General features: G+C 36.4%; 1 protein-coding gene across 1 annotated transcript in view; it reads left to right on the top strand.

Moving 5' to 3' along the window:
* Positions 1 to 2,536: 2,536 nt before the first annotated feature.
* The window catches only part of LOC137396540 (DDB1- and CUL4-associated factor 5-like), a 33,923-nt gene continuing 20,850 nt past the window's right edge, over positions 2,537 to 15,609 (top strand). Inside the window, exons 1-4 of the mRNA XM_068082852.1 lie at positions 2,537 to 2,808; positions 3,726 to 3,915; positions 10,518 to 10,651; positions 11,952 to 12,081. Coding sequence (XP_067938953.1) covers positions 2,613 to 2,808; positions 3,726 to 3,915; positions 10,518 to 10,651; positions 11,952 to 12,081 — 650 coding nt within the window. The 5' untranslated portion in view covers positions 2,537 to 2,612. The remainder of the gene's footprint in view (positions 2,809 to 3,725; positions 3,916 to 10,517; positions 10,652 to 11,951; positions 12,082 to 15,609) is intronic.

The raw sequence follows: 15,609 nt of genomic DNA on the forward strand, positions 1-15,609 counted from the left end.
AGTTACTGACTGCTTCTTTCAAGTCCGTTTCAAAGATTTGCCATGTTGTGTTTATGTTTTCTTCATTTTGAATAGCGCTTGACACTTTAGAAAGTGTTTTCTCTAGAGCCAGAGTGATAGCTTCAAAATTTGCCTTAGCGTATATTTTAAAAGAATCATTATGCTTACTATTTGGCCTAAATTCCCTGATTTTTATATTTATGCCTACCATGTAATGGTCACTTAGTCCAGGATTGATCACATTCAAATCTGTAAAAAGGCTGTCATTATTAGTAAGGATTAGGTCGAGTGTATTGCCAAGTTGGTGTGTAGGCTCAGTCACGAGTTGGGTCAGGTGATGGGATAGCAGACTGCTCAAAAAAGATTTGTGAAGTGTTTTGTTGTGAGATCCAGAACGAACTTGACCTATAATCCAGTCTATGTCAGGCAAGTTAAAATCGCCTGAAACAAATATAGTAGATTTAGGAAATCTTGACACTACTTGTCCCAGTAGATCGTCAAGTGGATCAATTGTTTGTCTGATAAAAGATGGTGGGATGTAAAGGCACAAAATTATCAAATCTAGGCCACTATCAACGCATTCTATTTTTACACAAACTACTTCTATTGGAAAATATGTACCCTCTAAGTGGATCTGGTGGTGATTAATACATGGTGAAAGGGCAATCATAACTCCTCCGCCATGGCAATCTCGATCACATCTATAAATACACTTTTGCGATGAGCTCAAAATCATTTCATTATTGAAAGACGAATCAATATGTGTCTCTGTAATGCATAGTATATCATATTCCGATGCTAAAACTTCTATTTCATTCAGTTTACCCTTCACTGACCTTGCGTTTGCTAAAAGAAGGCTTATTGGTCTACTTTCACTATTTTTTTTTGATTATTTTGTAACGATTTGTAGAATTTTCTGCTCTGATTTTCTTTAACGTCTGGTATAACTGAAAATCCTCCTCTCTTTCCTCTTTCGACATATCTAGCTTTGCAAAAATACCCCCCTTCTTAAAGCTGTTGATTCTTCTCACTATTTCCCATTTGTCTTCCTTAGACTCTGTGCATATTTTGATAGGTCTTGGTTTCTTATCTTTCAAGTCAGATTCTTCACTTATCCTACCTAGCCTATACATGTTCTTCTTTTCAATTACTTTTGAGAGATGACATTCTGAAAAGAGCTTGTTTATTTCTTCAACAGTTTCCTGTTTGGTGTTGAACTCTTGGAGTCCAAAAAGAATCAGGTTTTTGTCTCTAGCTTCTTTCTGTTCGTTTTCATTTTTCACAAGTGTTTGTTTTGCAGCACTAACAAGAACTTTTGTGTTCCTTTCGATATCTTGTACTGCTGCAGCATATGTTTTTTTTATAGCCTCAACTTGAGGTTCAAGACTACCAATAACCAAGGACTTGATTTCATCCAAACTTTTCTCGATATTATCTAGCTGGGGATTACTTTGAACAAAAACTTCTCCCTTGCTGCATACCTTACAGGCCCACTTGGCACCTTTAGGCTCCAGCCTCGACAGCAGCTCAGCTTCCTCTTTGCTCAAACTAGCACATCTATAGTGAAACCAAAACTGACAAAAATCGCATTGAATTAAATTTTCTACTTCATCTTTCAGTTTGTTTTTACATTTACCACACTGACTATCCATCTGAATCAAACCACTGCCTCTGGAAGTCTTAGCCTTAACCATTCTATCACTGAGATTTAATAAGACAAAATTAAAAATCAGGACTTTAAAATAAAACAAAGAGTTGTCCCACTCAGTGTCTACCACTAGTCACAGCAGTGCCCGAAGCGGCCAAGCTGCCTTCCTGCTAACTTCAAAACAATATAAAAGTGATATGGTAGTATAAAATATGTACAAAAAGGGGTAAGAAAGTAATAAAAGGGATAAATATTCATAAAAGTTGAAGAAAAATTTGTAAAATCTGAGAAGCTCTCAATAGCACGTCCTCTCAGGTCAACGGAAACGGAAGTAAGATCTAGACTCTATGATGCAAAGTAGAGTATAAATAACTAATAGTTTTCAATAATCTACTTTAGTCAGTTCTACTCGACCCAAGGACGACAGCCAAAGTTTCGGTTTGAGATAAATAGTAAAATAAGTACTATACACTCGAAACATTCGATGACTCAAACCAGAGCTCAAGTTTAACCTGCTCACTGTACCGATTGAAACTATTTATGTAACCACGACTCGAATAATTTCTTTGTGCGTAAAAAAGCCTAGGCATTCGGTAGTCCTCGTTGCTGATTTATAATGATACCGTGGTATATATAGGGTAACTTCTATTCTTACGAATAACTCTACAGCGTTTTTACATTATCTTGAAAACGGGCTATCCATAGACGTAGACAGCATCAAACGAAACTACATATGGTACGCGTACTACGAAAATATCAAGCATAATTCAACAGTGTCCGAAGAAGATTCGAAGGCTATATTACAGCGAGTTTTTTTGATTAAGCATAGAGCTGACTGGCCTCGCGATGACAGCATGAAATTCACGTCTGTTGGCGAGGCTTAATTTTTGCAGTTATTCTTTTTATTAAATATTGATACGGGAGTGACTATTCATAATAAGTTATATTGACTATAAACTATTCTATGAGGTACAAAAAGCGCACATCTACAAGTGTAGATTCCTTAGATAAACGAGCTCGTGGATTAGAAAAATGTTTCAAAGAATGGACAACGAACTATTTTAGATGCGTAAAATCCTTTCATCAAACGGACCTCAAGGCTCACTTTGGATGCGTCAATGGTTTGAGTTACAGCAACAACAACGAGCTGTTAGCTTCTGGTAATTATGCATACGCCGTTAACGTTAAATTCGTAATCATATTTCTTGTGGAATCTGGCTACCGAAAATTTGGTCGTGACCAAATTTTCACTTCACTCTGGTCGCTTACCTTGCAAGTATCCAAAGATTTACATCAAGCAATGCAGTTTTATTTTAGCATATTTGTTTTTAGTAATTTTTTGTGTGAATTTCATTATTTAATACACGAAGTGTTTTTTGGAGTAAAACATTTTGTTACAAATTCTTCATAGCATATACGACGGAGTTCAATGCGCCAAGCTGTTTTAATGACCACGAGGTTAATGGCCTTCCTCTGTGCAGTGGATGTGGACACTAACAATTCATGATGTTTAGATGATAACTAAAGCATGAAACAAAGTTTGATTTTTGCTCACATACTGGCTAAGATTTTCAAATGTAGCTTATGTTTTACATTTTATTCATTTTTGTCTTCCACTTTGAACAAGACTAGCTATGCTATATGACTCTTTTAGCTAACCTAGTTCATTGTCTTTTACAGTTTTTACATTTGTTTTTACAAATCTACATTAGTGCAGTAAATTTGTATTTCAAGTTACTTGGTTTTATATTCTGCTATTCCTACCGATTGGTCACACTATCAGAATGACAATAGCCAATATGTAAAACTGAGCAGTATTTAAAAAAAGGAAAAAAAGGAAGCAAATTATGCTGCTGCTTTTGTTATAGACAAAAACTTCAAGCCCTATTTTTTTAAACGCGTTTTATTGACACATTTGTAAACACTGCTTTAAAGCCCACATTTCTATACAACTAAATATAGTTTATATATTGTCCTATAGTCCTATATTATAAATATAGGACATTACAATGTAAATAGACCTGCTTGTAGCCTATTATGTTGAATCAAAACTAATCGGTAAGACCTGTTCTTTCAGGAGGTGATGATAGGCGAGTGCTGATATGGCCAGTGTCAGAGTCACTTACCATTTGCAAGACAAATCCACAGTTTCACGTCATGAAGGAAACACACGTACGCAATGTGTTTGCTGTGTCCTTCAATGCATCTGATCAACTTTTACTTTCTGCTGGGAATGGAGGAAAAATCATGGTGCATGATGTCCCTACGTACGTGAATTGTTCAACTTGTCATTTTCTACTCATATTAAGGCAACTTTTAGAAAATGTGTGCTTCAATTTTCAAGATGCATCTGAGTGAAATCTCGAAAATTGAAACTGCATCTTGAAGACAAACTTACACCAAGTTTCCGCAGATTTCATCAGAAAACATTGGCGTTTCTCTATCATTTGCCGTTTTTATTTGTGATGATCTGATTGCCAGGATTTTTCAAGATTTAAATCGATAAAACTTGATTGAGTCGTTTCACAAAATGACATTGGCATTTGCATGTTCAATCTAATGGATTAATATATAAATACAGCTGACATTCATACAGCGTAAATAGGAATTTCATGTTGTAAGAACAGTAAAATACATGTAAATTGCCTAATCCGTTTTAAGATCTTCCCAAACTCGCCTCTTTTGTCATACAAAAAGGAAAAAACTAGAGTTAACTTTTCAATTTAATAACTGTACAGTAACTGATATTATCAGTTTTTATCAACAACTTTTTTTTTCGCATCCCTTTTTACTTGCTACTTGTTTACAGTAATTTTGCAATAAGTTAAGGCAAGCACACACCTTCAATGTCGCTTTACAGAGTTGAAAAAACTTATGGTTTTTATTTTAAAAAAACGAATAAACCAGGTTTTTTAGTTTGAACCGGTTTTTATGGTTTATATAATTTGACCAAGGTTTTTGCAATTTCAAGTCTCATTTTCATCACTTACTACTGCTGCATGAGTGAGTATTGAACAAACCTATCTGGAATCATCTGTTAAAATAGTACTGTCGGAGTTGTTTTGAAAAAAAGGAGAGAAAACATAGAAATTTCAGAATGAACCTTTAATCAAACATGAATGAAAAAATACAGAGCAGAAATCTTATCAAATAAAGTGAATATATTACATACAGTTCTATGTATAAGTAAGGAATTTCAATCCCAGTGATGAATTGCGTGGTAGTGAAGAGCAGAGCATAATGGTCTACAATTGCTAAAATTGAAGCAAAAACTTTGTAAATCTGTAAGGGTAGTAGTATTAGATACAATATGTGACTGAATATGTACTTAGGTATTGTTCATACTGTAAATAAATACAAGTTTTCCAGCTTTCTCTGTGCCCAGTCTATTTCCAACTTTTGAATGGACAAATCCAAATGTTGAGGATATCCGCTCAATGCCAGCACTAGAGTAGGTCGCTGTAAGCAGGCATTCTATCATGTTCAATACTGCGGCTGGCAGTTGCCGAATCGATTTCCACCACATGAGTGAGGCTACAGATTCCAGTCTGAGGCAAAACAGAATGTCAAAAATAGATCCGTCTCACTCTAGTATTCGAGTACGCTGGGTACACAAGGCGGAAAATCATAACTGCATAGATCAAGTGCTGAGTTGCGCCCTGATCGTGAGTCGGGCCCCTCTATATTTTAGTTTTAATTGGTTAGCAAGGTAGTGGTACGCTATGAGTTTCGCGTTATTGTGTTTGTTGAAGTGGACAGTCCTATGGTGCGTTTACACTGGCCGATTTTGTCACCGATTTTGTCGTGCACAGACAAATTTGATGAGTCGGTGTCGGTAGGTGTGAACAGAAAAATCGGTGTCGGCACCGATCTGAAAGTCGGTGTCGGAGCTACCCAGCAGTGCCCGGTTGCACCGACAAGTCGGACGCTCATCAGCCAATCAGAAGCTAGGAGCCTCTGGTTAAATGAGCCTAGGCTTTAATGACAGTGCTAAGTTTATGAAACTAAAGGGCTAGGTTTAATGAGAGGCTAGAAGACTGTCATTAAACTTTCCGTCGTTCTCTTTTTAATAGTGAACCAGCATGGCTAGCAACGATGTGAACACGAGAGTACCAAAAAATCCAAGTTTTTTTTCTTTAATTTAAATTAATTAAAAGTGAATAGCCAGTTGTACGACTACTACTAGTTCTACTACTAGTACGACTGTAAATACAACTGTCAAGAAATTTGCCGGCCCTTACTTGGCACGATTTAGATTATGTCATACAGAAATAAATTGCGTGTGATTTCATTCAATGTTTTATTAGCGAAGGAAATTCACTAGCCGAGGAGCGTACGGCCATTTGCTCTGTCTACTAAGTGAGCGTTGCTCCCTTATATACAATAAAATTGCCCGTTCCGGCTAACGGGACCGAGTGAGAACACCGGCTAGCAATGTTTAAATGGCCAATAATTAGGCCCGCTAGTGCGTTGATATGACAACATAAACGACGACAATTGATAGCATAACGAGTAACAAGGCCAACAATAAAAAGGCAATAAAGAGAGAATAAAAAGGACAACTCATATAATAAAATATTTACAGACATATAAAATATATACAAACAAATAATTACAAGAAGTGTAAAGTGTTGGCCCGGCGTCCATCGCACTACTACTACCACAAATATACATTCACCATTCAATCTTCTTCATTATTCATTTTATTTATTATAATTACTCGGACGAAAGAACTGCACGTACAGTTCTTTGCTCGGATTTTCATTGCCTCATCATTCATTCATTGCTTGGCATTCAGTAGTTGCTTCTAGCAGTAGTAGTAGGAGCAGTAGTAGTAGTGTAGTACTAGTATATAATTTTCCACATCAAGCGCGTTGATTTTTATGTGTAATCGTCTTCGCGTGGTCGGGTGAAGGTCAGAACGGCGAAACGCTGTGATTGGCTGTTGGTACCGACAAAAATCGTTTGATCGTTGCAATGTAAAGTGGGAGTCGGTGTCGGCACCCATACGTGAAATGTCGGAGGTACCTGTCTGAGTCGGGGTATTGGCACCTAATCGGAGTCGGTGTCGGCCAGTGTAAACGCACCATCAGTGCTTGATAATTCAGACAACACCTCTTCTTCCAGATCTTTCTAAACTTCAACTGCATCACCTATTGTACAATTAGCCATCTGCATCTTGTCCAATGCTTTTACAATAGGCTGCAGCTTAGCTAAGTAACCTTCACAGTTTCTTTTAATGCTTAGATCGCTCACGTTATTGACTATATTTTCATCTAGCTCTGCATGGTTGTTCTCACAAGTAGTTAGGAGTATGTGCCAGTTATCTAGATACGCTTTCAGGGTGTCAGCCAAGCTGTTCCATCTTACTTCGATCGTTATAGGCTGGTATTTGCCACTAGCAGCTCTATACAAAGCAGGAGGCAGTTGAATTTTTCGGAAGTACTTCACTATTTTCGTTAAATGCTTCTGCACTGCTGATATCGCTGATACTTGGCTAGTAGATTGAGAATGCGAGTTCCACAATCATACATTGGTCGAGATGTGGGCTGGTCATCCTGTAGCTGTCTTTCGTGGCATCCATATTGGTGGTATTATTAGTAACAAATGACTTTACTTTGCAATTGAATTGTCTTTCAGTTTTAGCTATAGTGCTTTGGACAAGTCAATGGAGGCTTTTGGCATTGTGGGCATTACCAGATGTATCGAGGGTGTCAGTCAAATAAGTTTTTCCAGCCGAGTTGGTGACAATTACACATGCAACTGGTTCACTGTGCACATTCGACCATCCATCTAGACTCTAGAGACATATTCACAGTTTGGTCAGCTAGCTCTTAGCATTCATTCTCCATCTCTGCATGTACTTCATTTAACAGTCTGCTGCCTATTTCTTTACGCGTAGGAAGGGTGTAACCTGGTCGAACTAGATTCATAAAGTGTTGGAATGTTGGATGCTCCACTATCCAGAATAAGCTGTTTGTAGCATAGATGAATTTAGCGAGCTGAAACAAAAATAATATCAACTGATCAAATATTTTAACACATTCACTACTCATAAAAATTATTTTGCCCACAAAACACATGTAGGGCCTACATATCAATTCACCATTCCACATTTCACAACACCTTTCAGGGCTTGTTTGAGATAAAGAGAACATTCAACCACTGTTTTATGTTATTTATACATGCCATAAAAAATAGATAACTGGTAAAATTCAAAATAATGTTGACTGTAGAATTTACCGCTTTGTCAAAAATGTTTTTCTCATTCTTGGTAGTCTTGCAAATATATCCAGATATCGTTCGCTGTCTCCTCTTGTATTTGGTTTCGCGTAACAACAGCAGCATTGCTCACACTGGCACAGGTTTGATGAGTTACTTGTACTGATGCATTGCTAGTGTTAGGAGCAGTGGCAGATTACTCAACTTCTATCACCTAAATACTAGCATCACTATCTGAGTTGGTGTTGTCAGCTTGACATCTTACTACGTGTGCTTTAAGCTTATCCGCGTTACCTTGCATTACGACAGCACACTTATTACGATACTTAATGCGGTACTTTCAAAGCAAACTGCAAGATTCGCGTTGTTCAAATCGAATTTGAGAACTTGCACCTTGATTCAATACTTTGTTTTACGGAAGTTTTTTGTAATGCAAAGCAAAAACTTTACATAAACATTTTACATTACGTGATATTTATGTTGAAGGTTGACTTGCATAAAAATTCACATTACAGTTATTTGGTATCAAAAGATTCACCATGTCTTACTCTGCTGTGTTGTATCTGCAAAATATGTGGAAATGTGGTTGCAAGCTCTTAAAAGCTCAGAAACAAAGTTAATAGCAGCCAACTTGTAATCCCTTTCCAAAATGGCTCAAATGGGACGTAGCTGAACACGATGGCTTCTGTTTGCACTTTCATGCGACCTCATCCGACGAAATATTTTCACGAATATACTTCCCGCATTAAATAAAACCATGTCTATTGTCCTTACGCGTCTATTTCATCATCATTGTAATGCTGTCACATTACGCACTGATTACATTAAGTCACATTAAGCACTTGAAGAAATGCATATCATCTTCTGATCAACATGAGGAGCCTGTTGGTCACCTTTGATGGTTGCAAAATTCTGCAGAAATTCTTTACGCCATATGGCAGGAAGTACAGGTCACATGATCAGATTAAGACTAGATGATTAGACCAAGCTGAAACAAAACTGCAAAGCAGCAAACATCTCTATTTGATAAGGGCTTTTCGGTATAACCCAAAGTGCTTGTTATAAACTAGTGCTACGAGGTGTTTTTTGTTGAGCCTTTTATTGGCTTTTAATTTCACGTTAGAACATCATGTGTCAAAACAATAACCAAATGGATTAACTACGTCAGAGAAATAAACTGATTCTAATCTACGGTGGTTTCGTGATGGCGTCGATTAACTACTCGTTTTTGAGCTTTTACGAGCTTGTAATCACATTTCCACACAGTTTGCACCTACAACACAGCAGACTAAGACATGGTGAATATTTTGATATCAATTAACTGTAATGTGGATTTTGTTGGAATGTCAACCTTTAAAAGAGTGTCCGTTGTATTTATAAAAATATATGAAAATATCCTGTTTTTTTCTCAGTCGGTCTCATTTTTTTTTATCCATTGCAAATTTTATGTTCAAAGAATAAGGCTGCCCTACAGCATAATTGTCTTACTAAGTCCACCTATTCTTACAGAGAATGACTTCACTCTCTGTAGATGGGTGTAATCAGCTAACTAATATTATACATAATGTTCACAAATATCTACAGAGAATGACTTCACTCTCTGTAGGTGCGTGTAATCAGCTATGTAAGTTTACTGCATTAATCATTCACATTAGTGTCGCTTCATAGGTTTGTCTATAAACCAGTTTTAAAAGGCTTGTACCAGTTCCCAACCTAAAAAACAGGTCGCAACTGTGCAACTCGGTTGCATACTTTCAGGTTCAACTTGAAAAGGTTCATCACATAGGCTTGCCAGTGAATTGTCATGTTCTATCTCTTTTGGTGTACTCCTGAGTTACTTAGTCCCTCTTTACCATTTTTTTGGTACGATGTGGAACATGGTTTTTTCGTCTCTTCGTTATGGCATTTTTTTGCCAAACGATATCAACACAAAGGTCTCTCAAAATACAAATGTGCTGGTCGATGTGCTGCATACATGTAGTCACAAAAATAACGGTATGCTATTCGCGGAAATACCTCCCACAACGCCTGAAAGAGGTGCGATGCTCTTTCAGTTCAACATTTGTCATGTTTCATAAGACGATTTATCAACTCGATGACAGAATTGTCGTTCAAGTTAGTAAAATACATACTAAAACTTAGCTTCAAGTGTATGCCTAGTAAGCTAAAATCAATTAAGTTAAATTACTTTCTGTACATAGTAATGATGTATATTATTGCAGATCATAACCACTAGACACATCAAGGTTATTGTAGGTAACTATAGTTATTAAGGCTAACATTATTTTATTACTAATTTTTAATATGTATAGTATAAATATAAAATTTTGATGTTTTTTATTAAGGGTTTGTTTGCATTAGATATGTAACTACTATGGTTTCTATACTCCTTTATACGATATTTTTGCCTGACGATGCCAGCACTAGAACGAGTTAGTGTCGTATGACAGAGTAAACTGTACTGCAGGTTGCCTTTTCTTGTTTATATGACATCAATGATTCTTAGTGATTTCTGATTCTTATTGTTGATGGAAGAAAATCATAAAGAGCTATCAACTAAAATAATAAGTTTGAGCATTCAATGATTTACTCAGAGCAAATATATTGTCTAATTTTAGTTTTGTGATCAAGGACTATGTGCTTATAGAGGTGTGCTGAAGGAATCGTTTGCTCTTGACCAGCCTGTTTACTCCATTGATGCAGATCCAAGTAATGACTTTGTGTTCACGCTTGCCACACATGAAGGAGAGGCTTTTATATATGATTTGAGGTCAAATGAACGTAAGTTGTAGTAAAACTTTTGCTATGGAATGGTATATAATGAATATATTGCTGTGATTTATGAGGTACTGTGGTTTTAGTGAATTTTCATCGACTGTATTGGTCATGTGTCATAGTGGTATATACCGAAAAAACCTCTAATCGAATGCCACCTCTATTTGAACGCCACCTCTATTTGATCGCCACTTTGACAATCTTTGATCTTTATGTTCTTTGTGACCCACTAGCTGTAGCTACTACTCGGCGTTGCCCGGGTAGTAAAAAGGTCTTTGGGCAAAAAATTGATTTGTATCTAACATATAACAACATTTGCCATACTAACTTTCAAACTGCATATCATGATAAAAGTGTAGTTGAAATAAATTAAGATAGAAAATAAAAAAGCTAAAGGTTTTCAAACTTTGTCAAACAACTAACTTTACAAGCAAGCATTTTCACCCACATAGCGACATATGTATTGTCCAGTGAATCCACCAATGTCTCGTAGATCAATGGTTTAGCATGATGTCTGGGAAATGGAAGGTTCCGAGATAAAGTCTTATGCGGTACGGATTCTTCACTCCAATATTTTAATAGCTGTAGTTTGACAAACTAAATCACACAGATAGACGCATACACAAACTTTGAAATTTATATGTATATATATAGACTAGCGAAATGCCCGGCGTAGCACGGATAATAAAATCAGTTTATAAACAATGACTGGTCATGTAGTTGCCTGGCGCATTGCCAGGCAACTATTTGCCATTTGAGCTCCTGCTAATAAAAGCCGTGAAAGCAAGCTTTAATGAATTGCGTAATTGTTATGCTATTTTCACCCAGATATCCACTCATGTCACCCAATTAATCCATCTATCTCGTGTAGCTCAATGGTTTAGAACTTTAGTGCATTGTCTGGGGAACGGAAGGTTCCGAGATCAAGTCTTACCCGGTACAGGTTCTTCACTACAAGATTTTAATAGCTGTAGCTGGACCAACTGAATCATACACAGATGCATGCACAAACTGAGATTAAAAAAAGTGTGTGCGTTTTTCCCAGACAAAATCATGATTTGCATCAAACATTTGAATCATTTGATTTTTAATGCTAACCCTGCCATACAGTGATGACACATTAGAGATGCAGTCATGCATACATGTATACGATGTACAGCATTTCCATGCATATATGGTAGTCCATATGCAATAGAATCCTAACCCATGATCGATGGTTGAGCAAACAGGTCAAGAATAATGTGATGAAATTTCTCTAAAATTGAGTTTTCTTATCTTATAATGACTCCATCTGGTCATGTTTTAGGCCCTGTGTTATTTGCGAAGTCAGATGAGTCCATACACAGTGTCCAGTACAATCCAGCTTGTTCTCAGTATTTGGCTAGTGTATCGTCTGATTCGACTCCTCTTCTCTGGGACTTGCGGAATCTAGCTAAGTGAGTTCACAGTTTTTAATTGGAAAACTAACATCAAGGTCATTTTTAGATTCCATATGTGTGCCCCTAGTTTTGTCAAATAAGAAAGTGCATTGGCACCGATCTGGGGTATGCGGTTTCCATCGTGTAGCTGCGTATGCTATTCAAACGCTCGTCGCATAGATATTTGAATTTTCGAAGCGTAACTTGACAGCGATATTAGGAATTCAATGCAGAAGTATTCGCTATTTAATTGGTAGCTATTCCTCTATATCCAAATTCTTTCATCCCATAAAAAATTTAGTGTTTTATTGAAATTGTTTGCAGTTATAATTAATAAAATATGTAGGTAAATGTATAGACTTTTGCTGGTAAGCTGAAACTCTAGATGAAATTGTCAATATAAACACAATTGGCACTAGAAGAGGAGTCTCAGGAGACCTACATGCTAGTCGCTGGCAGCGATAATAAATTCACACCTATCTGGGATTTTCTGTCAGCTGATGTTAATCAAGTAATGGCTCGTCACGACGGTTGCTTGCGTACTCTTTTCGAAGCCGCTAAAACCGGTGCACCCGGGTTACGGTGTGCCTGTTTAATGGTTTTTTGCCTTACGGTGTGTGTGCATCCGTCTGTGTGTTAACAAATGGCTTTTAACATTAACTCTAAAACTAATAAATGCAGAGGCTTTGCATAATTCTATTGGAAGACTGTTCCATTGTGATGGTACTCTGTATTCAATTGCTTTTTTACCTGAAGCAGCATAAAATGATGGCAAAAAGTATATTGTTTTCTAGAAATCTGGTGTAATGAGACGTTCGCCCCCCCCCCTCCCCTATACAACATTTTTTTCGCCGTATGATGCCAATGAAAATTTTTCCAAACTCCAAGTTTGACAGTCGGTGTGCTGAATACGTCGAAGATGTCGATATGCTATTTGCCAAAACCCCTCCCACAACGCCTGAAAGAGATACGATGCTTGCTCTCCTTCAGTTGAACAGCATTCTTTGTTTTACATAAATGCTTGATATTATGTTAGTGAATCGAAATTTAGTAACAGTTAAGCGAAAGGGAAAGTATATTGTGCGTTTAAAATAATATTTACTATGAACTTTAATTTATTGTATGCATATAGCTATATGACTACATTCATGATTGTATAACGTAAATTCGTTAGATATGGGTTCAAGTTTGATAACGACGTTAAAGGAAGAAATAAGAAAATTATTCCCATTGCAACGAAGCTAGAGTTATTACGTTGACTATAAGTTAACTATATTTACTAAGGTTGATATACTGTTGCTTGTTGCTAATTTTTAATAAGTACAGTACGTCTGTAGAATTTAGATGTTTTTTAATAATGAGTGTTTGCATTAGGTAATTACTATAGTTTTCTGTAGGTTTCTATACGACATTTTTGCCTTATGATGCCAACGTCGGAACGAATTAATGTTATACGGCGGGGGTGCACTGTATTTATAAATAAGTTATCTCTATGTTTTTGGAAGTTATGCAATATCTAAACAGTGTCATAGAAATTTTTTTTTGATGATTATGTGGAACGTGTGTAGGATTCGAAAGCGCCTAAAGTTATTTTCACATATGGCCAGCTAGTGGGGATTAAAGTGGTAATTAAAGTGATGGGTAGTGAAATGAGGAAGGGACTTGGTGCAAGGGGCTTCTGTTGGTTGATGTTATTGTGTCAAAGCATAGATTACTACCGCATAAACTATAGATAATTAATAAGCAACCCAACAAAATAAAACAAAGCATGGGAAACCTTTAAATTTCTAGTTGTATTAGAACAGCCATAGGCTATAATTATGGCTGTTCTAATACAACTAGAAATTCCCCTGTCATACAGCCCACGACCAAAGTGATATTGGAAAAAAGAAAAGTTGCTGATGATTGAGAAATGCAATATTAGCAGTCAAATGGCACTGCAGTGCAATAGGATAACTGCAATGGTAACTGTAATGTACTGGGTGTGGGTGTTATTATATACAACAAACAGCAATAATCAAAGGAAAATATTATATGTTTATATCTCTCCCCCTGCAATAGGAGAAATGCAATATTAAAAGTAAAATGCACTGATATTATTAGAATAACCAATATTATTAATATAGTAATAATAGAAAACCAATGCACAATTTTGTTTACATTTCAAAACATCATAGCCAACAATATCCAGAAGTTGTGATATTTATATAGATTTTTCAAAAATCTATTTAACAAAACTATTTAGAAAAAATAATAGCAGTAACATATTGCCCATCATCGATGTTGTTAGTGCGACTATAACACTTCAATAGTCATCCAAACTTACAATCAAATATTGTAATAATCTCATAAGTATCATTAGAAAAAATATCATCGTCATTTCCTTTACTTTCACTGCTTTGGACATCAGTTAGATAACCAAAGTACTCAAAAGTGTCCAAAATGTCAGTTACTTTGAAATCGGCAAAAATGAAACGATTATATTTCAGTACTTCTACGTTAATTACAGAAACCTTCGGCAATTCGACAATGCTATAGATTCATGAAATGTGCACGTTATTTTTTCGTGAAATGCGCATGACTTAAAGGTTCTATTCTCTGTCGCTCGGCGTTTCGTTTGCCGGTCTTCATTTTGATAAAAGTAAGGCTTGGCAAGTTTTAATAACGATTTTCGGCCAAACTAATCTGTCTATTTGTGTATAATCCGATCAGATGGGTAAGTTTTAAGATATTGTCGGCAATTTACAAAGACTTGGTAATATATTTAAATAGGTTTTTATGTGTTTTGTATCGTTATTATACTTGAACGACTCCATTGAAAAAATGGTTAAATTTGTTGATGAGATTTCGGTACAAGGGTTTGCGACGGTGTTGATGAATAATTTTCGTGAGTTGTGTGCACATGCATTTATCATAAAACTCTCAACCAATCGCTCCGCTCGTGTTTGGTCGTGGGGAGATTGCAAATACCGTAAAACCTCTAATTGAACACCACCTCTATTGGAACGCCGACTCTATTTGACCGCCATTTTGAGAGAAGGGTTGAAAGATATAGCGCCATCCTCTATTTGACCGCCACCTCTATTGGACGGCCACTTTGACAATCTTTGATTTTCATAAACCCATAATATCAAGTGATCAGTAGAAAAGTGTCCGCAAAATCATATTAATAATGAATCATTTACATCAATGACAATCAATTCTCTCGTTGTCCAACTCCAAATGTTTTCGCTTTTTTCCGTTAAAAGTTGACTTGCAACAAAATTCATGTTACAGTTATTTGATATCAAAAGATTTACCACGTCTTACTCTGCTGTGTTGTAGGTGCAAAGAATATAGAAATGTGATTACAAGCTCTTAAAAGCTCAAAAACGAACAGTTAATCGCGGCCATCACGAAAACGCCATAGTTTGGAATATCTTTCTGTCGATGACCTACTCAAACATTGTGATTATTGTTTCGACGCGTGATATTATCACGTGAGATTAAAGGCCAATAAAAGGCTCAACATAAAGCGTCTCGTAGCACTAGTTTATGACAAACACT

The sequence above is a fragment of the Watersipora subatra genome, chromosome 5 (assembly GCF_963576615.1).
Source record: "Watersipora subatra chromosome 5, tzWatSuba1.1, whole genome shotgun sequence".
In the NCBI taxonomy this organism is placed as follows: domain Eukaryota; kingdom Metazoa; phylum Bryozoa; class Gymnolaemata; order Cheilostomatida; family Watersiporidae; genus Watersipora; species Watersipora subatra.